We start from the raw sequence: 20,738 nt of genomic DNA on the forward strand, positions 1-20,738 counted from the left end.
TAATGTTTATTAAAAGAAGATTTTAAGTTTTAAAAAATGTTAAAAGTATTATAATCGTTATAATTACAAATATTGTAACTACTATATTAAAAAACGTATAAGCTAAGTATACTATTTAGTGTGAACGCTGGCTTTAAATACGTAAAATACCAAACTGTATGTTTGTTAAGTTATGTTATGTTATTTAAGTGAAGCCACTGTTACGGCTACTTATCGATAACAATGTTATTTTTAATCCAAATTCAAATTTAAATATGTTGAAAAAGCTTAATTTTGTTAAATTATTGTTTTACAAATTATTTTACTGGAACTTGAGCCCAGTCCGCTGGTATTATGAATTATTACCAGTTGTTCTTTTAATACTTCAAGGTCCTGAATCCATTTTAACTAATTAACAATTCCCTTTAAATAACAACCCATCCTCCAAATAAAAACACATCTTCCTTTTGCTAGCTGATTTATTTATTGAAACGAAATCGTACAGTGCATTTAAGTGTTAAAACGGAAATATGTTCATACAGCAATTACAATTTATATTTTGCCTTGATACCAGTTATTAACTAATTTTGCCTTTATATAGTATACACATAGTTGAAAATAAACAGAAGCTAAGCGAAAATTGAAATCTAAGCTTTTGCGCTTATCTGGCTTTGATTAAATTGCGTTTCGCTTTCGGATAAATCAATCAATTGGGATTACCATATAGGGTGTGTTTTCGTGTGTATAGGTGAATACATATTTTGAAATATATACTAGACTAAATTGAAATATATCTTTGAATTGTGTGTGTGTGTCTGTGCAGGTGTGTAAGAGGTGCCTAGGTGCTACTAAAAAGTATAAAATATTACTGTGGAAAGGACAAAGTATTTTTTTTAAGGGTTCGGAACTCTAAGTTGCAGCTGCGTTGTCAGTGTCTTTTATCGCCTGTTTGTCCATCTTCGTTTCGGTTCCCGATTCCATTTCCGTTTCCGTTTCCGGTTCCGGTTCGGTAGCAGCGACATCCTTAGGCTCCTTTAACTGTCAATTCTCCACGGACATGTTGCCGATGTCGTCGTTGATGCCAAGGACCTGGCCGATGAAGTTCTGGTCGGTGACCACCTCGGCCAGGGATTTGCACAATTCCGTAAGTTCCTGCAGCGGCATCTTTAGCTGCGGCGCCAGTCGGCTGAGATGTTGACCCACGTAGTCCGGCAGCTGGAGGGGATTAGCAAACTGGGTTAGTTAACTCTTTTTCCGTGCAATTTTCCCCATTGCTCACCTTTGCCTTGCCCACTTTGAAGGCGCTAAACATCAGCTTCGTCCGCACGCGCTGCTCATTGGGCCCGTCGTAGAAGATGGTCAGATAGGCCTCCTGGCAGTTGGCCACCAGCGGGAAGTAGATGCCCGCGTACACCTGACCCTTGGCATCGCGCGACAGCAGCGACCGGAAGTTGTACACCAGATTGCGGCGCACGGTCACGTCGATGGCCGTGATGTACTCCTGGGCCACGTAGATCAGCGAGGTCTTGTAGCTGGTGTCCTCGCCGCGGATCTCACGCTCCTTCCACTCCACGAACTTGCCGCTCTGCTGGCTATACGCATAACAGTAGTCCCGCTGCAGGTGCGGCTCCTTGGATTGGGTGAACCAGCCTGGAAGACCCGCAAACATAAGTACTCATTTCAAAATGAGGTAGGTTAATCAAACTCACCCGTGTGTGGATAGCTCTGGTCCTGCATTACGGTCACGGCTCGGCTGACATGGTAGCCCGGATCCAGGATCATCACACCATGTCGCTCGCCAATGGCAATGCGCATGGCCACCATCACGTGCTCCTTCTCCACGCCCGCGTCCACCGAATTGAGGCCGCACTCCTTGTCCAGCTGCACATAGTCCGGGCAGTCCATCACCTGCTCCTCGCAGGACACCACATACAGATACTTGGCCAGCACCGGGAACAGCCGCACCATCCTGGCCATGATCTCGAAGGCCAGCGACACGCACATGTGGTGCCGCCGGTTGATGGGCACATCGTAGAACTGGAAGAAGCTGCGCAGGTCGGAGCGCCGGGTGCGCTTGAAGCTGCGATAGAAGTCGACGAACAAGTTAACCGTGTTGTAGTGCGTCTCCTCCAGCATCCGCTGCAGCGTGGTCTCCACGATCCCGTTCAGCTCTTCGTACTGCCAGACGTTGTCGAAGCAAAGGGTGCCCTTGCCCGCCTCGGAACTGGCCCAGTCGGGCAGTGGCAGCGGATGGCCCAGGGGCCACACTCCGTTCACCTGGTTGAAGGCCTCCAGATCGTAGCCATCGTCCACGACAAACTCCTCATGGGTGTGGGCACTGGCGATGCCTGACTGCTGTTTGGCCAGCAGCTGCCTGATGTCGGAGTAGCGCTCCGATTGATCCACCGATGTCAGGTCGGTCGGAGGCACCAGCTCCAGCTCGTCCTCCTCCAGGTCCTCCGAGTCCTCCTCCAGGTCCTCCTCCTCCTCCTCCTCGCTGGAGGTGGAGGCCGTGCGACGGATGGCGCCAGTGCCATGTCCAGATGCGTGCTCAGTTGCTCCTGCGGATTGCGTCGTAGTCAATCCCAGTCCCATTCCGCGCACCGCATCCGCCAGCTGCTGATCCGCCGGGAGCAACGGATCGTGGGCAGCGGCGGCGGCGACAGCGGCCCCCTCCAGCTCTGGAGGCGGAGCCGCTCCCCCATCCCGTCGGTGGCTGGTGGCAGCGGCGAGTCAACTCGGCCACTCGGAGCCCCAGCGGCCCACGGTGGGCACATAGCCACTTTCGCAGTCATTGAGCGTGGCGTCTAGTTGAATGTTGGCGAACTGTTGGCTTGAATGCAGCGGTGGTGGGGCAGCTTGGCCAGCCTGGGTGGCTCCTACTCCCGCACTGATCAGACTAATCCGGCCCTGCGCTCGCTTGAACAGGAGGTCCGGCTCGTCTCCAAGTTTCGTCGTTGTTTTAGACTGATCTGTTGTCGGAATAGATCAAAAGGAAGAGTATTCATTAGAAAGTGTTTTATTTATTATGTCTGTACTCGACCTATTTTAATCAGATTCTATAGATATAATATATTAACGGAAACTACAAACTTACTTTTTCAAACAGTTTTTCAAAACAAATATGCAAAAATGTACTATACATTTATGGGTTAAATTTAATACAAGTATACACGTCATTCCTTCAGTATCGCAATCTTTTAATTTCGTGTCTGTATCGCATTACTTTGGTTACTTTAAAATTATTACTTTTCCACTAAAGGCATATATTACATTTATTAGACTTTGGTTAATTTTGGTAGAAAAAAATCTATTTTGTATATTCTGATCGTGTACGGCATACTGTACACTGTACGCCCTTAATGTTTGACTAAAATCTTATTTGAACAAATATAAAAATGAAATTTCATGCCATTTTAATATTAGCATTGAGTTAATTGGTGTTTCGGAAAACAATGTCTTGTAAGAGTTTATCAGACGCAAAACTCCTATAAAAAGTCAAGTTCTTGGCGCTTGCCCTCGAGTTAACTTTTTTGACAGACTACGAACTAGAACCTTAACATGACATTGAGAAATCGGCCCTTCAAGACGCTATTGAACATAACAATACCCCAAACAATTAACAATATTAAGTTCAACGGCAAGATCAATTATATAAACCAATTTGATGAAATAGATGACCCTCAGTTTTAAAATCTTGAGCTCAAGATTATACATTTTTCATGTCAGACCCTTGACCTATCCCCTTGTTGATCTTGATCCCTTTACTGATTAGGGAAAATCCCCTTCGTAATTGGCCTCGATCTCAGCCCAGCAGGTAAGTGTGCCCTTCTCAAAGTCAAGTGACCTGATAATCACCGTCAGGTACTAGAACACGGATCAAACATCTGGCTGGCTAGTCCCTACTTTTTCGAGCAGTGTGTTGCCAGGCAGGCAAATCATCTGGCAGTACAGTTGAACGTCTGGCGGCGGGCAATAAACAAGTGGCATACGAAAGTACTTGTTATCACCGCAAGGCAGGAAATGGGCGGGCACTTCTAATATGGGTCTCAAGTGCTGATTGCCAACGTTCGTTAGTTGCAGCCAATAAAACACAATAAACAGCAACAATGTTTGTGTCGTAAATGGGGTCCACGTGCCCGGGGAATATGGAGAGTATGGAGAGTATGGAGAGTATGGAGAATAGAGGTCAGGGGGCACAGCATGTGACTTTGTGCGAAATCTCGACTAGCGTCATGCGCTTATCTTGTTGTCGTTCCGGACGTATGATTTTGATTAGACATTTTCTGCGCCGCGAAATTGCTTTGTTTGTAATGTGACTCAACTCAATAGAGCACGAAGCTCTGGCTTCACAAACATATGTACCACATTTAAAAAAATAATTCGCAGGCACGCGCAATTGTCGCTAATTACACGTGAATCACCGGATGCGAGAGTGAGCTGACTACAAAGACTAGACCATCAACATCTATGAAGTTTATTTTCCCCAACCGTACAATGTATTCGTAAACAGCATTTTGTTTATGTTATGATCTAGGATGAGGTGATTTCGTTCCCCATCATTTCTGAGTAATCTTCTTTGTTTTGAGTCAGAAAATATCATCTTTCGTTTTTACATAGTGCTTTTATTATTTAATAAATCTGGTAGAAAAAAAATATTCCTATTTTTACTTCGACTTGAAATTAAACAAGGATTTGGGTCATGAATTGTTAGAATTCTCTGTCGCAAAATAAAAGCATTCAAATTACCCTAATGCTATACGAAAATTGCATGATATCTCTAGTCTATTTTAGATTGCTCTCTAAATATAAACTATTCTTTCTATTCTAGTCGGTTCCCATAACTGTTTCTAAGTTCAGAGCAAACTGTTGTAATTCCCCAGCGATTTATATATATAAAATACCCCTGATTGATTTCATTACTTACCCATACAATGGCCTAAGCCCAAGAAACGAAATTGTTGTTTTCCTGATTAAGATCTCGGTTTTGGTTCGCTTTTATTTCACACACAACTTGGTATTCTCTGGGGTTTTCTTCTTACCACTTGAAGGTCTGGCTTAATTTGGTTTCGATTCGGTTGTTAGGATGCAACAGTTGCTTTTCAATTGCCGATGTTGTTTCAATGTTTTTCTCGACGCGCGTGCGTGGAAAACCGAACGGAAGGAAAATAAAATAAGGGGGAACGCGAACTAAAAGCAAACAATTTGTTGTTTGCGGTTTTTGCCGTGACTTTGTCTTTGTTTTGGTTTCTGTTTGCGTTTTTTGTTTCAGATGTTTTGGCTTATACCTTATTTGTTGGTATTTAGAGGTCGCCTTTGCCTGTTCAATGCAGGTCCGAGTTTTTTAACGATATTGGCGAGTTAATCGACATCGAAGAGGATTTTCTTCGACACTGGGCAGAGATACTAGGTGGTGCTTTTGTATATTATACACTTGCACTCGCACTTTAGTATAATCGAGGAATTTCCCTTGGTTTTTCCGCTGTTCGAGGTCCGTTGGCGACGAGAGACGCGTAGCGACTGATGAAAATCGAGTGCGGTCCGCTGCTATATAAACGATCGGGTCGGTGAATCTATGTGCAAGTCGGCGCTCTGTCGACTGCGACGGCGACTGCGACGGCGGCAGCGACTGCGGTTCGGTTTTGGCTTTGTTTTATTCGCGCGAACTCGAAAATATTTCAATTTATGACGCAAAAAAAGCTTGAAAAATTCCACAAAAAGATAAGGGGGAGCTCGATTTTTGTTTTGCTCCCTCGATTCGTAAGTAAACAAATTGGGTGTTATTGTTTTGGGCGACTGATGTTGGGATAGGAACGCTGTAACGAAAGGAGGTAAAGTCTGAGTATAAGTTTCGCTAAGGGGCGGAAATAATAATCAAATAAAAATACATCCTATTTGGGTCTAGTGTAAACACGACAAACATTTAGTCACGCAATTTATTTATTTGCTTACTTCGAATTTAGTTGCTAAGTCTTATCGCACTGAGTCAACGGTTGTTTATGATCTATTTATATGGTTAGTGGTCCCCCCCAGATATGGAATACCTTGTATTTTATAACCGACGGAGTGGAAAATTTGTCCCGGGAGTGTGTTTTCTTCTGGCTATGACCTTTATTTTGTTATACGGCTCAATGCACTCATCGGATTCTGACATAGGTACGTTATGAATATGGGGACACTATCATATAAGGCAGCCACTCGAAATGCCAACTGGTGGCAAGCAACCAAGGTCACCCATTTAAGGGGAAAAATGGGTATATAAAACGGGCGCCCTGCACAACGCCTGCCAACTACGTATACGTAATATTACAATAAACAAAACGATTATGCGGCCCAGGACTTAATAAGTGTCACAAACTAATTGGCATTCAAAGGGCCTTGCCTGGGCACTTGTTTTCGAAAACAAAGGAATTTATTACAGTGAAGCATCCATAACCCTTAAGCGAGTTCAAATAAATGTAACTAACTGACATATTTGGATAGTTGGAGCTTAGAAAGAATAGTTTATTTGTTTAGTTTGTATGGGTTCCAGACTTCTGTTGTTGTTTATCTTCTAAAAAGACAGACATTATACACAATCCTTAGTTCCTCGAAATTGCCAAACATCTTAGAGAAACAATATTCTTTATATAATTTATAATGGTTATATTCACTAGCTCGACCATGTACTGTTATCACATTTTTAGGCCTAGGGCGCCTTTGGCGCAACTTTCGTGATCCCATTTTTGTCGAGGCCCCAGCACACGGAACAATGCCAAAGTTGTGGCGTTTTTTTTTTGGTTCTTGTTTACAGATTGTGCCAACCAGGCCGACTGCCACGCCCCCTCCGTCCCGCTGCATCATGCACCTCCGCCGCCTTGGTGGGCCGTTTTATATAGCCGCCATATAGTCGAGTTCTGCTTATCTGCGCCGTAATGAAATTCTTGTTTTGTTTGCCGAGATTTAGACAAACATTTTTTGATGGTGCAATTTGAATTAAGTATGTATGTAAATATGTAAATATGCAAATATGTGCACATGTATATTGCACTAGCCAAGGTCAGTCAGTGAGTACGAAACTAGAAAAACTGCAATTGAATACTACAAATATGTACTCTAAATAAAACCACAAAAGTGTCTGCTTTTAAAGATTAAAACTTATCTCAGTCAACATTTAGGTTTAGAATTCTAATAAATTTATTAAAGTTATAAAGATTGATAAGAAATTCGACGGAATGGACTATTTTTGGTTTATTTTTTTGTATTGGTATATGTACATATATTTTTTTAAATGCGTTATAAAAAATTATGGCCCCTTGTTATCGAGGTTTAAGAGCTTGTTAATTGTCTTATCATTTTGTATGTTGGTATTTAATGGTGTTATTGTTTTGGTCAGCAGTTTACCAAACACATTTTACCGTTTTTTTTTTTGGTACAAAAATAAAAAGAGTCCTAAATCACGACGAATATAATGTTCTTTATTGCCATATACATTTTGAAGAGATTGTGGCTTGGTTTTTAACAAATGCATTTTAAATAACATAAATAAACACGGTGGCAAAACAGGAACATGAATTCGACTCAGAGGGCATGCTTCACATAAACTACTAACTGAATTCATATTTGTTAATTAGTTAATGAATTCGCTGCGCCAAAGAAGCTCAGGGCTGTTTGTGCCGACGATTTACGAGGCAAGCCAATACCAATTGGCAGCAAATGGTTTTGAATTGAATGAGTTTCAGCGGAGCGGAAGGCAAAGTTCGGAGGTCGAGCTAAAAGCCTTATTGGCTTAATCTCAGGCTTTCTCCATTGACGTCACTGGAGAAATGTGAGCAATATGCTGGCGAAACTAGTTCAATGTCGCTGGCCGGCTCTGACGTCACGGTTGGGGCGATGGGAAGACATTGCTCATCCGCCAGGTCGGCCCAGCCGGCCGGTATTTGGAACGGGAAAAATGGGGTGGCACCACCCAACCACCCAGCTACCCAGCCACCCAAGGCCTTCCAGGAACTGCCTTGCGCCACGTGTCGCGTGTCTGGCGTGCGTATTTGTAAACAATTGCACTCGCCTGATGGCTGTATTGGTGAGCGAGGCATGGTCCTTTTTACTATCAAAACAACAGAAGGCCAAGGCGCAGGCGTTGTGGAAAGCTGTGGAAGTTCCACATGGAACAGGGACTGGAAACCGAGGAAGGCGGAACAAAAACAAAGTGCAATGCCTATAGACAGTGAAGGGCTTTTCAATGTGGAAACCCATCAATTCCTATATTTTTTCCCAATTCATTTTAGTTACAAATTAAAAATACTAACATTAAAACTGCAAATAATTTTGAAAATCAAATAACTAGTTGTCACTAATTGCCTGAAATCAAATCAATTATTTGTACATCTTTTTATGTAATTTATAGTTTTAAATTTTTTTTTGTTTTTTAAACATTTTGATTTTTTAAAGAAATTATTTGAACTTTTATACATTTACTAGATGTAAAATTAGTTGTTAAGTGTTTGTAACTCCGTTTTTAACGGAGTTTTTAAAAGAATGCTTATATAGGAACAGGTTTATATTTAGAGCAAAAAACATGTAGAAAGTAAATTGAAAAATTTTCAAAATTATTTTCTTGATCAGCTTCATTTATCAGTACAAATCGAAAATCTCTTGTTCAGGGCCCTGGACTACATTTTTACTACTTTCGGAATCCAGCTTTTAGCTGAGCCCACTATTTCGATCCACCACTGTGATGCCTTGCTCTTGCGCACTTTTATTGACCATTTCTTTGTTGTCTGCCGTTGGTGTTGGTTACCGCAGGCGATTTGGTTGTTAGCAGGGGCCTAAACTGCAGTGGGGAACACGGCCAAGTGAAAGGCCAAATGGCAAAATCGATAAAGGGAGTTGGGAACCCATGGACTAATTACCTTATTTATTTAGACTCGCAGGACGGCATACACAAAATCAAACGCCGCCTGCCTGAAGGAAGTAAATGAGATAGATGCAGGGGCCCTTGGACACCTCTTACAGCTTTTTACTCCAGTTGTAGGAACCGTTGTAGAAAAATAAAATCAATATTATCATTTTGGTGTGCATATTGAGGACAGTCATATCGCAATTGCTTTCGATGCAACACTATTCCGGATGGTATTAGGGCTCAAACTTAATAAGCGGCTCCCGATAAACGATTAGTTTTTATGCCTTTTGCGTTTGAGTGTCATTTAAGTAAGAGTACAAAACTCGCGAAATCTTATTTTAACACTGAACTTTAATGGAGTTTCAAGAACTCTCAGATTACTGAAATATTTCAGTTCTTTCTTTATTTTTATTATAATTAATTCTTTTAATTTGTCCCTATTTAGCGAGGATGTGCTGAACAGTTGAACGTGGAAAACTAGACTGTGGCTCAGGAATTGAATCATCAGCGCTCTTCCACTTTCCAGCCCAATTTCCAATGACCTTCCAATACCCCTTTCCCGTTATGCTTTGTTCCTTATAAAACGACGTGGCAATTGTCATTTGTTTAGTGGACAAAATTGGGATATGAGTCAATCTCCCAAATTAACAAATAACTAATTATTTTGTGAATGAGAAATTTATTATGTTCTTCACCATGAAATTAAGTAGAGAATTCCCTAGTCAATGCACAGCAATGTTTAAATACTTTTAATAAACATATTATATTTGAGATCCATTAAAAGTAAAGGTAAAAAAATAAAATCGATTTGGTGTTTCTTTGGCATGAAATGGAACTTTTTCACATTATTTAGAAGTTTTTGTGCGAGTATATGCCAGCTTAGATATACGAAACTAGACAAATTTACGAGATTAACTGAACAAAATTATGGATTATATCTTTTCACCAAGATAATGTTTAAAAAATACAAATTGATGAATCAATATGTTTTTAAATAAAAAAAGAATTCAAAAAACCAGAATAATTTGTCATTTATTTGACTGGAAAATATATTATATATAGAATTTAACAAAAATGAACTGGGCGATATTTCCATCAGAATGTCGTTTTGATAAAAACAATGTCAATGCGGACACGGAGTCACAGCGCTGTAGCACTTCCACTAATGGCAATGGTAATCCTGACGAGCGTTGGACAAGCGACCGGACGAACCGGCCGTTACACAGTTATTCGGTCCCCAGATATGGATGATCCCTGGATGAGGCGACACTTCACCAGCGAAAGAAGGGACCAGAAAGAATTGCGGGACCTGATGCCGCCGGAACCACGTCATTTCAATGATCCGGATATACTTTTCCAACGGCTGGACGACATGGAACAGAAGCAGATAGGGACTAAGTTGGCGAGTCCTGACAAAATGACACCTCCTAGCCAGGACAAGAACGTGGACCTTCTAGTTGGTCACAAACTTAAATCCGCCCAGCTGCTCAGAGACAATTTCCCCAAGTTTCCCATCGATGCGAACGACCAGGGATTGGGCGACGGACTCACTCCGGAGAGCGAAGATCCCTTTGAGTCCCTGGACCGCATGAACTTCAATGAGGATCCTCTAGAGCACTCAAAGGAGGTCAATCGGGAGATTAAGAGAATGTTGGATATTTACAGGGCCAAGGAGCGTGAAGGAAAACCGGCCATGGCCAAGGCCAATCTGCTGGCCAAGGTCATCAGCTGCAAGGTGGACAAGCCCTATGGAGGGCTTAAGTCCCAGACTTATCCGCCCAACAAAAGTAGCCTGACTTCGACCACAAAAAGCACTACAACTAGCACCACACCTCGGAGTACCACTCCTTTTTGCCTGCCGGAACCCTCGCCCGAGGATCGTCCTGTCGAGCCCCTGCATTTACCTCCATCCAGTCCTAATCCTTTTGGAGATGCTTTAAGGACTAAACCCATGAAACCGGGAGCTGCCAAAATGATGCTAGAAATTATTTTGGACACCAAACTGCATGCTTTTTCGGTGCTGAAGAACCTTGACTATTTGGAGATGGAGCTGCTGAGTCAGTCGGCTGAGTCAGATGACTGTGAGGATTTGGAGTCGGAGGAGGATTTGGAGTCGGAGGAGGATTTGGAGGATTTGGAGACCGAGGAGGATTTGGAGCCGGAGGAGGATTTGGAGTCGGAGGAGGATTTGGAGTCGGAGGAGGATTTGGAGACGGAGAACCGGGTTACCGAGAGACCAGTGCCAGCGACAGAACCCTTTGAGCGATTTCAGAAGCCCCCGAATCCCAATTCGCATGTCTTCTCCTTCGGAATACGACCGGCGAGCCACAGCGAAAGTCTCTACGATTTGGCCTTGGCCAAGGAGGAGGAGCTGATGCTGGAGGAACGGGTTTGGGAGGAGCACCAGCAGAAGCTTAGGCAATGGAGGCCCTTGAAGCCCAAGAGATTTGAGGCTGCTCCGGAGGCAGCCGCTCGATTGGAGCCCATGCAGGAGCCTCAGAAGCCACTGGAGTCGGAGTCCATAGAATCCCTCGATCCCGAGGACACCCGCATAAACCTGCAGGCACTGAGTGTGGTGGTGAAGCCTATGACCAGAAAGGATTTCGCTCATCCTGGCACCCACGGGAATCAACCACATTTGCCCCAGGCCGAAATGAAAGCCATTCGAGTGGAGACCACTTTGGATGACGAGCTGCAGCCAAGCAAAAGACTTCAAAGTGGAAAGAGGAAAAAGAAAAAACACAAGTTTTATGCCCAGGAAAAGCAGCCAACACCTAACAGGTATCCCCCTGGCATTGCTGGCGTCTTCTATTAAGTCACTCGTATACAGTTTATTAACGTTTTATTGAAATATTTTGTCTAACACAATTATATATTTTTGAATAAAAAAAATCATTTAAATTTTGGCGCCCTTTTGAAAATACCAAACCATAGCTTTTGGTATTTGCTGCCAACAATAGGGTTTTTTGACATAAAGGCTACGGTCACATCACAGCGCGCTTAAATATCAGAATTGTCAAAAAAATATTCGCTTTTCGCTCTACGCACTTTTAATTTAGTTGTGTTAGGATATTTGTTAAATTGTTGTTACTTAAGTATATAAAGTGAAGAAAAAGTAATTGAGTGAATAGGTGCAAAACTGAAAAGGACAAAAAGAAATAACCAAAAATCGCTTTCGGCGCCATACTGTTTTTTTCTATTTCACATGAAGTCTCGTTTATGCAGATTACAGTGCATATATAATTGAGATTTTACTTTTAATAACTTCTTATTTTGGTAAGTACAAAAAATTGGAAACAAAAAGTTAGTATATATATCATTAAAAATCAAAATCAAATCAAAATTCAAGTAACGGCACTATGTCCATATGCGCAGCAGCTAAATGCGCTTCAAAAGAAGGGAAACTAATATGTGGAACATCTCAAATTTCCTTAAGATCAATTACGGCATTAATACAGAAAATTTGACGCGTCGCCAATTTCTTTGATCATTTCTGATTCTGCGCCGCCGCTGTCCCCTTTATCACTATGTCTCTGTCCTCTTTTTCTTCCTTATCCGTCTTATCTACGTACCTCGGTTCTTGTGCTTGCCAATTTTGCACACGGAAAAAAAATTTAGTTTCTTGAGGGAAGTCCTCGATTTGCAACTTGATATAAGTTTTACTCGTTTTAGTCATATATGTTCAGTTTATTGCAGTTTAAATATTTAAAGTCTCAGAATTTGATTTTTTTTAAACCTATATTTTTTCAAAAATAAAATAATTTAAAGTTATAAAGCTCTTAGTTAAATTAATGGGTTACATATTTCTTACCTTATATTGGTACTCCGTTCATTGTCTTCGACAGTCTCAAAAAATGCAAAAAAATTTTATTTTTTTCTCTGCATGCTTGATTGTTGCTCATTTTGGGGTGGCGGTGGGCGCACGCATTCCACACCACTTGAATCATACTAAACGGATTAATAATTATTTTGTAATTTTTTTCAGAACCATAACTGTTAAATTGCAATGGACAAGGAGGAGGTCCTGAAGCATGTGGGCAAGGTGGTCAGGGCCCTGATCACTTCCGCAAAACCGCCGGTGGAATTGCGGTCCATCTGCAGAGATTACGTGGCCATTGAGGGCGAACCGATACCCTTTCGGAAATTGGGTTACATGAACCCCCAACAAATGCTCCAGGATACTCAGGAGTTTAACTTTCAGAGTTACGGCAGTGAGGTAAATGTCATGACTCAACCAATTGTCACGCCTTTCGATTTCATAGTTTATTTTAATTGTTGCCAAGATTCTTGGCGAATTTCTGCATATCGCAAATGTCGGAGAGAGCCGTTCTATGCCACCCACTTCGGTCGCTTTCTTTCGCCCACTTTGCCCGCTCTCCCAGCCCAGCTTGCTCTCTTTCTCTCACGTGCGCAGGTTTCGCGTGGCTCTTTGTCAGTGCTGGCAAATAAACATGGAAATATTGCTACAAATTTAATTTAAGGGAGGTTCTCCTTTGCCCAAAAGAAGGCTAAGCTTGGGAATTATTACATGTTGGAAAACATAAACATTGGGTTTTTGCTGTTGAATGTAAATTGCATTGTCCCCGAATTTCAAGTAATAATTTAAATTCATAATCATAACTTGAGTAATCAAGTGCCAGAAACGTCAGTACTATTTGTAATTATAAAACAACAGAAAGCGCCTTAAAGTATCGTCTGTTTTGCTTATTAAGCCCACCTAATTTTATTTTTTAACGTTGAAAAGTTCTTATTAGTGCTTTTAGTGAATGTTGCTCCTACCTATTTTATGTAAAATGGCTTTAATTTTCGGTATAATAATAACAGGTTTTTTTTTATCAGCTAAGACACTAAATGTGCTTCAATCTTCTACGTCTGGAAAAAAGCCAAGTGCTCATTACCGCTGGCGGACGAGCTTTTGACGAGCGGCGGCGGCCGCTTTCAGTTCGATTCTCTGGCTGAACGCGTGCGGTGAGCCGCTGCTGCTGCGCCGCCTCCTTCCCGCTCCGCTCCAACGTTCCGCCCGCTCTCTCTGCCAAAGGGGCAACGTGTCAACGGCGCCTTCTTCTTGTCATCTGCGCCGTGAAAAGTGTAAACAATGGATCTTACTTAGTCTAGTTTCGTTTTCCTCTTGGTACATGCATATATTGAAACGCCTTTCCTTGAGCTTTGTTTTTCTCGTTTTGCGATTCGTGCTGATTAAGCGCTTTGCTTTAATAAATGCAGCCAAAAACAAAAGTGTACATATAACGCGAAAATCGAAACGGCCAGCAATTTAAACTTGCCTGTGTGTGCGTGATTGCATGGTGAAAGTGAACGAACGTTGGCTATCGTCTGTTTTTCTCTCTAAATGCCAATCCATCTGGCCATTACACATTACACTTGAACTTTTTGCATTATTCTTGTTTAGTTGTCTGTTTCCTCACCTGTGGGTGAAAGTGGGTGTTTTAGGCGGGTTCTTCCGGCCAACGCAATTGCATTGTTGCCAAATCAATAATCAGACAACCCACAGATGCAGCACGAAGCGAACTGATGATATTCATTTATTAACGCCTAGCTTCAATTATGTACTCTGTGTATCAGCATTTCCGAGCTCTCGCTCTGCACCATTATCACGTCTTGGGTTTCAGAGCCCTGCCCATATCCAGACCCCACTGTTCACCACTTGGAGCTGCGACCCTATTAAGATGATTGCAGCATTGAAACAAAACATTTCAAAGTGAATCATATACCTAATTTAAACATCAAACCACTCGGATTTCCAAACACAATTCCGCAGCACTTGAGTAAACTCAACGGGCTTGGCTGTAAAGTTGCTGGCTCTGCAGTTTTATAGGGCATATTGGATTGCCTGAACTCAAGAGCTGTCCAAGCGGAGCCACTTTCCCTTCCCACTAACAAAATATGCCTGGGTAAAAACAAATAGAAAGGGATTTAAAGTTTTAACCATTAAGGTTTCTAAAACAAATAGTCTTTTTTATACCTTTTGAAATTCGGCTTTTAACAAACTATTGAGAGGCAACTCGTCTTTGCTGCCAAATGTGCCAAAGAAAGAATATCTTTTAAGATTCCCTCTTTAAAAATTAAGAAACAAAACAACTTTTTATTGTCCTTAAATTTTTAAAACTTACCAAATTTGTATCTTATCCCTAACAGATCATCATCACCGCTAAATACAACGCCAAAACAGAGCATATTGCGTCTATGGTGCGCAAGCAAAAGTGTAGCAAGTCCAGGTCAATATCGAAACCATCGCCAGCTGCCCAGAGAGCAAATAGTCAGAGGGCCAACAACTCCTGCAACTCCCACAACAACAATCACTTCCAGAGCAACTACCAGCATCAGCAGCAGCGCTCTTACCAACAGCAGCAGTATTGGCGTCCACCGCCAACGCAAGTGTACCTGCCACCAGCCCCACAGCAGTTCCATCCACCGTCGCAAGTGCATGATCGCTGGGAGCACAGCCGGAACCTGCAGCAAGAGCAGCAGAAAGAGCAGCAGAAAGAGCAGCAGCGCAGGCTCCAGGAACAAGAGGTGCTGGCAAGGGCAAAGCGGGAACAAGATCTAAGGGAACAAGAGCTGAGCGCGAGGTTCAAGCGAGAGGAAGAACTGAGGGTCTGCATTGAACAAGAGCTTAAGTCCAAGCTTAGCACGGAACTGCAGGCCAGGCTCAAAAAGGAGCAAGCCAGGTTTGAAGAAGAGTTTCAGGTGCGGCTTAAAGAACAGCTGCAGTTGTTTAAGAAACATCAGGAGCACGAGCTTAAAAAGCGAACGGAAGATTTAGAAAATCAGAATAAGGCTTACCAGCGACAAAAACAGGAGGAAGAACTTAAGGAGTTTAAGAACAAAGAACAGCAGCGCAGGGAACAGGAGAGCAAGGAACAGGTGCGCAAGAAACAGGAGAAGAAGGAACAGGAGCGCATAGATAACGAGAAGCGGGATCGGTGCGATCGGTACGCTAGGAAAACCCGACAGGGTTGTGATCAGTCTGTGGATATGCGATCTGTAAAGTTAGACCACGAGAAGATCGTCTTAACGATTGCAAACGACAAGGCGCCCGCCATGAATGGTCACGGCCAGAACCATGTCGGTTCCAACGGACAAGGCAAATACAACGGCGGCAAGCCGCCATTGCGTGCTATTCTGGGCCATAGTGCTCCGCAGCGTCATCAGGCTCCAAGCAGCGTTTTTAATACACCTGAATCTAGCTACAACCGGCCGTTCCATCCGCGTGTGCTACACCCCGGAATGGCGCGCTCCACGGGCAGCTCTGTAAACCATAGACTGAAGGTGAAGTCGCAATCGGATGCTCCAGCGCCAGCAGGAGCGCCCATCACTCCGCCCGCTTCGCCGGAGAACGCACAAATTAAGTCGGCTGCCAAACCCTCGCCCAAGGATGATGTGCTAAGGGTGCAGGACACCCAGGTCAAAGCGGGCAAATCCAAAACCATTGGAAAACCAAAGGTGCCGCTCAAAATAAATGCTTCCTTCGATGCCGTCTCCTCGCTGAACCTGTACTGCGAGGCAAATGGCTTTGAGAAACCATCGTATAACATATTCAACAAGCCGCCGCGCCTTCACTGTTCGGTGCGGATCGATGGCGATGTGTACAGCAGCTATCCGGAGGAGTTCGCTGCCGAAGAGACGGCCTACCAGCGCACAGCCCAGATCGCCATCCAGCGTATCCAGCACGCCGAGTCGCACCAACAGCTCTCCGTTTGCACTCTAAGCAATGAGGAGTTCATCGACGGATTGCACAAGGAGTTGCTAAAGTACCCGCATGGCATATTGGGCCACAAACTGGAAGATTGGTATGGCAGCACCTTCCGCCAGCACCTGCCGAGCCATTGGTACGACCTGATTATTGAGTCGAACAAAATTCGCGTTGAGCACGGCATTGACCCGAGGATCATACTGTTCGCCAACGATCCTGGCATTCCAGAACCGATTCGGATCAGCACGAACAGCATGTTGCCGCAACTGAAGCTGCCATGGCAGTCAAGCGAGAGTGGAACGCACGACTTGAACATGTTCATCAGCCACTGCGACTCCACCAAGCGAGTGTGGGCTCGGCTGATCGACCAGATAGCCAACTTTGAGGAGCTAACGAAGCACATGGGTCGACAAATGGCGGTGCCGCTGTTCCGTCAGAAGGTGGGCAAACCGTACGTTGACGAAATCTATCTGGTGGAGCTGCCCGATGGCTGGAACCGTGTGCGGGTGATCTCCGTTAATGAGGAGCAACGTTCGTGCAGCTGCCACTTTGTTGACTTTGGCGACGTGGCCCTGTTCGAAAGTGAGGAGCTGTTCCAGTGTCCGCCACAGTTCCTGGTACTCCCGCCGCAGGCCGTGTGCCTTAGCATGTACGCGTTGGATAAGTTCGAGGACCATCCGCACGCCCAAGCGGTGTTGACAAAGGAGCTGGATGGCCAGTCGGTTGTGGCCCATGTCCTCACCACCGAAGCACAGTTCCTCGAGCTGGGCGGCGATCCCCAGGGGGTGTTGGAGAATGGCAAGCGACGGGCCTGCTTGGTGGCCACACTGTACGACACCTCGACGGCCGAGGACATTCATTTGAACGATCTGGTTGCCGGCAGGATCACCAAGTGTACACCGGCACCTACGCTTTGTGACGAAGAGAAGATTGGAAAGACGACTCCCGTTCTTGTGTCCCACATCAACGACGATGGCGATCTGTTGGTGCTGCTCCGCAACGATGACCTCAAGTTTGTGGAGCGCAGCATTGCCCAAACGGTGGCTGATTTGGGCGAGCAGGACCGAGTGAGCTATTCCGATCTGCTCCACGATCGCCATGTCTTCGTGTGTGATGAGTCGGTCGAGGGCCTGAAGCAGTGGTTCCGCGGGCGATTGGCCACCAGACCCAAGAATCCGGAGGAGGAGACTTTCGACGTCTATTACGTAGACGACGGAAGGCAGCGCAAGACGCACATCTCCAATATCTACCGCCTGGAGGCCAATAACAGAGCGCTGGCCACGTTCCCGCCGCAGGCATTGCCCGTTCGCCTGCATGACGTTCCCGAGATCGCGGGTCAGATGCTGGGGCGTCTTCGCGGTCTCATGCCTGCTCGCAGCCAGGCTCTGGTGAGTTTTACATATTACCTTTTATATTTGACTTACCTCTAACCTGTGCCCTGAATACCTTCTCTTGCAGCTCAAGGTTGTGGCCAAGGATGGCGCAAAGCCATTGGTCAACGTCTTCATCCGCGGCCAGGATCCGGAGTCCATGTACATGTGCGTGAACATCGGTCTTCGCATGGAGTTCGAAATGGCTGGGTAAGCGCTTTCATTGGAGGTTTCTGTGCATCGTGTATTCATTCTATATCATTGTGGTCAATGTCATCTAATCACATCGCCATCAAGCTCCCTACCCAACGACATCTGAATCGTGCCTGGTGCCCTATAAGTTCAGCTAATACATAACTATTATATTCGATCCTCTGGTTAATGCTGTCTCTATTAGTGCTTTCGATAAACTGGAACTGACTTGATAGGCTATCGCATAAACAAATTCGATCAACGCTAACGAAAATACCCCGTAAATAAACCTACTGTAAGCTAACACTAAGTCACACACATCTTTGTATATAATCTGAAGAATATACTCATAAGTTGTCACATTACTACCCTGTAAGTCGTCCACAAACAAGCAAAGTTTTTAAACCTCGAAACCAACCCTAAATCCTGCCGCACCCAAACCTTCTTGTCCCCGTCCCACCGTCGATTCCCCACCCGCACAGCTCCATACATCCGGAGAGGTGCGACGATTTGCCCCTGAGTTCCAACGTCCAGCTGCCCAGGCGCAGCAGCTTCAGCTCTGTGGTCTCCAGCCAGAGCAGCGGCAGCGACCTTGTCGCCCTCACCCCGCCGGTAACGCCTCAGAGGGCGGCATCCACCAGATCGGGCGCCACCACGTTCTCGTCACTGCTGCTCAAGGATTATGAGGCCATTCCAGCGGTGGGCGCTTATTTCGAGGTGCGTGTTTCCCTCTCCGTCAATCCCGGTCATTTTGCGGTAAGTCTAACGTATAGTATCCAACGTATGCCTCAATTCTAATACGTTTCCTGTTGCAGGTGCAACCGTATAAGTGCTACAACCAGTTGCAGAATTTGATGAAGGATCTGCAAAAGCATTGCACGGCACCTGCTGCCAAGGGAGTCCAGCCCTCACAACTGGCCATCGGAGAGGCCTATGCTGCGCCCGACAGCGACGGCGTCTATCATCGGTTAGTTGTTGCCCAGAAACTGATAAACACAGCAAAAACCATTCATTTGAAGTTTATTTGTTAATTCAAAAGCTGTTCTAAAATGAATTGTAAAACCATCAATTTGTATTTGTGTTGATGGTAATTAATTGATTTTCTTGCAGCGTAAATATTCGCAAGATTTACGATGAAATTATACACGTTCGTTTCGTGGATGTGGGCGACGATGGAGTGGTTGCCTGTGATCAACTCAAAACGCTGCAGCCGGATTTAAGGAAGCTGCCCAAAATGGCACTGCCAGCCCAATTATATGGTAGGTTGTGCACATCAAATGCCATGCATTTGGCCCCCTGACATTCTATATATCCTGTGCCGCAGGCATTCAACTAGCAGACGTGGTCTGGAGCAAGGATAACTGCGTCCGATTCCGCGAGCTGACGCTGGGTCAGAAGTTCATCGGGATCGTGCGCCGCCTGCACAAGCAGAAGGACGAAACGCGGGCACTCTGCCTGGAGCTGGTTGACACCTCCACGCCGAAGGATATTAAGCTGCACGAGATTCTCATCAGCGAGAAGCACGCACAGCCGGAAACGAAGGAAGTCTGAGTCGGGAACGGAGAGTTGAGAGACCAACCACTTGAATTTGTTCACGTTTATGTTTGCTTAATCATAGTTTTAGGATTAGGGACATGTAACTTATTACGACGACACATTCCGCCAGCAGGAAGCGGCGATAATAGCCAATAAACAATGGACTTTGCTATCGAGAGAAAGGGTGCACTTGGTTGGCGGACTTGATGTTGGTCTTAACGGCGGAGGGCGCCTTCCCCAGCTGCTGCTGCACGTTGCCGGGACTCATGGCGGGTCCGCCCATGGGCGAGGGTGCCCGGATCGAGGGCGGCACCATCATGCCCGGACCGGGTCCGTAGTTGGTCAGCTTGAGGCCCTTGCCCATGCCCACGGCGGCCACGAGGAGCTGCGTGTCCGCCATGCTGCTCGTCTGCTGGATGCCGGTGCGCGAGGAGCTCTCGATCTCCCACTCCTCTCGCGCCTTACTGACCATGTCCAGGACGTGGGAGACGACCTTGTTGTACTGGGTGACCTGCTTCATGGCGGCGTCGTTGGTCAGGTTGGCCGCCTTCTGCTCGTTCTGGAGCATCTTTTGCTCCGTAATGGGATCCGGCCGGGTTCGCAAGTAGTCGGGAACGATGTCGTGCGAAAAGACCGGCACCCGGCCTTCTGTGATGTTAATCAGGGTCTCGTCCCGGTCCATGGAGACCAGCAGTGGCAGAACGGTGCGGTTCCTCAGCGGCGGGCACTGCTCCTTGGCCAGGATCTTGGTCAGGCCGGTGAGGTGACTCGAGATTATGGCGAAGTTGTCCAGGAACGTCGGCCAGTTAATGGTCTCGTACTCCAGCTCCAGTTTCTGGATCATGGAGAGCACGGCCAACTTGAGGTCGTTAAGACGCTGGAGGACTGTGTCCAGCGTCATCTCAAAGAGCTTCTCGTCGCGCTGCATTTTGGTTTGGGTTTGCTTCGAGGTAAGAAAATTTGTATTAGTTTCACAAAAAAGTTTATGTTTTTAATGTTTGGTGCAACGCGTTAGTGTGTCTTAACAGTATGTTTTTAAAAGAAACGGTGAAGAATGGAACGCGAATGG

At 45.0% G+C, this 20,738-nt stretch overlaps 4 protein-coding genes across 10 annotated transcripts; 2 read left to right on the top strand and 2 right to left on the bottom strand.

Moving 5' to 3' along the window:
* Nucleotides 1-440: 440 nt before the first annotated feature.
* Nucleotides 441-9,131, bottom strand: LOC128254770 (uncharacterized). The gene is made up of 6 exons (XM_052984064.1): nt 8,871-9,131; nt 4,907-5,795; nt 2,718-2,951; nt 1,689-2,675; nt 1,259-1,629; nt 441-1,194 (listed from the first exon to the last, which is right to left on the bottom strand). Exons 2-6 carry the CDS (start codon nt 4,908-4,910, stop codon nt 1,021-1,023), a joined length of 1,770 nt encoding a protein of 589 aa, XP_052840024.1. The 5' UTR covers nt 4,911-5,795; nt 8,871-9,131; the 3' UTR covers nt 441-1,020.
* Nucleotides 9,132-9,924: 793 nt separating this feature from the next.
* LOC128254757 (uncharacterized) lies at nt 9,925-11,764 on the top strand. Its single transcript, XM_052984050.1, has one exon. It carries the CDS (start codon nt 9,981-9,983, stop codon nt 11,673-11,675), a length of 1,695 nt encoding a protein of 564 aa, XP_052840010.1. The 5' UTR covers nt 9,925-9,980; the 3' UTR covers nt 11,676-11,764.
* Nucleotides 11,765-11,872: 108 nt separating this feature from the next.
* Nucleotides 11,873-19,851, top strand: LOC128254750 (tudor domain-containing protein 7A). Of its 7 annotated transcripts, XM_052984025.1 has the most exons (8): nt 11,875-12,136; nt 12,846-13,076; nt 15,014-17,959; nt 18,030-18,151; nt 18,616-18,889; nt 18,949-19,100; nt 19,244-19,392; nt 19,458-19,851. In XM_052984025.1, the coding sequence occupies exons 2-8, from the start codon at nt 12,867-12,869 to the stop codon at nt 19,682-19,684; spliced, it is 4,080 nt and encodes a 1,359-aa protein (XP_052839985.1). In that variant the 5' UTR covers nt 11,875-12,136; nt 12,846-12,866; the 3' UTR covers nt 19,685-19,851. The 7 variants fall into 7 exon arrangements, with proteins under 7 accessions (XP_052839992.1, XP_052839991.1, XP_052839985.1 ...); XM_052984028.1 differs by lacking the exons at nt 11,875-12,136; nt 12,846-13,076 and adding an exon at nt 13,745-13,991; XM_052984026.1 differs by lacking the exons at nt 11,875-12,136; nt 12,846-13,076 and adding an exon at nt 13,746-13,948.
* LOC128254763 (mediator of RNA polymerase II transcription subunit 8) lies at nt 19,716-20,713 on the bottom strand. The gene has a single exon (XM_052984058.1). The coding sequence runs from the start codon at nt 20,595-20,597 to the stop codon at nt 19,839-19,841; it is 759 nt and encodes a 252-aa protein (XP_052840018.1). The 5' UTR covers nt 20,598-20,713; the 3' UTR covers nt 19,716-19,838.
* Between the last annotated feature and the right edge of the window lie 25 nt (nt 20,714-20,738).

This window comes from Drosophila gunungcola, assembly GCF_025200985.1.
Source record: "Drosophila gunungcola strain Sukarami chromosome 2R unlocalized genomic scaffold, Dgunungcola_SK_2 000006F, whole genome shotgun sequence".
Taxonomy (NCBI): domain Eukaryota; kingdom Metazoa; phylum Arthropoda; class Insecta; order Diptera; family Drosophilidae; genus Drosophila; species Drosophila gunungcola.

What these genes read in the sequence shown, in the direction of transcription:
- LOC128254770 (XM_052984064.1), bottom strand. An exon ending in CCAGAGCTATCCACACACGG is followed by an intron (nt 1,630 to 1,688) that starts GTGAGTTTGATT and finishes CGGGTCTTCCAG; the next exon opens with GCTGGTTCACCCAATCCAAG. An exon ending in TCAAAGTGGGCAAGGCAAAG is followed by an intron (nt 1,195 to 1,258) that starts GTGAGCAATGGG and finishes AATCCCCTCCAG; the next exon opens with CTGCCGGACTACGTGGGTCA.
- LOC128254757 (XM_052984050.1), top strand. Translation starts at nt 9,981, where the DNA reads ATGTCAATGCGGACACGGAGTCACAGCGCTGTAGCACTTCCACTAATG.
- LOC128254750 (XM_052984025.1), top strand. Translation starts at nt 12,867, where the DNA reads ATGGACAAGGAGGAGGTCCTGAAGCATGTGGGCAAGGTGGTCAGGGCC. An exon ending in CTGCTCGCAGCCAGGCTCTG is followed by an intron (nt 17,960 to 18,029) that starts GTGAGTTTTACA and finishes CTTCTCTTGCAG; the next exon opens with CTCAAGGTTGTGGCCAAGGA. An exon ending in AGCGACGGCGTCTATCATCG is followed by an intron (nt 19,101 to 19,243) that starts GTTAGTTGTTGC and finishes ATTTTCTTGCAG; the next exon opens with CGTAAATATTCGCAAGATTT.
- LOC128254763 (XM_052984058.1), bottom strand. Translation starts at nt 20,597, where the DNA reads ATGCAGCGCGACGAGAAGCTCTTTGAGATGACGCTGGACACAGTCCTC.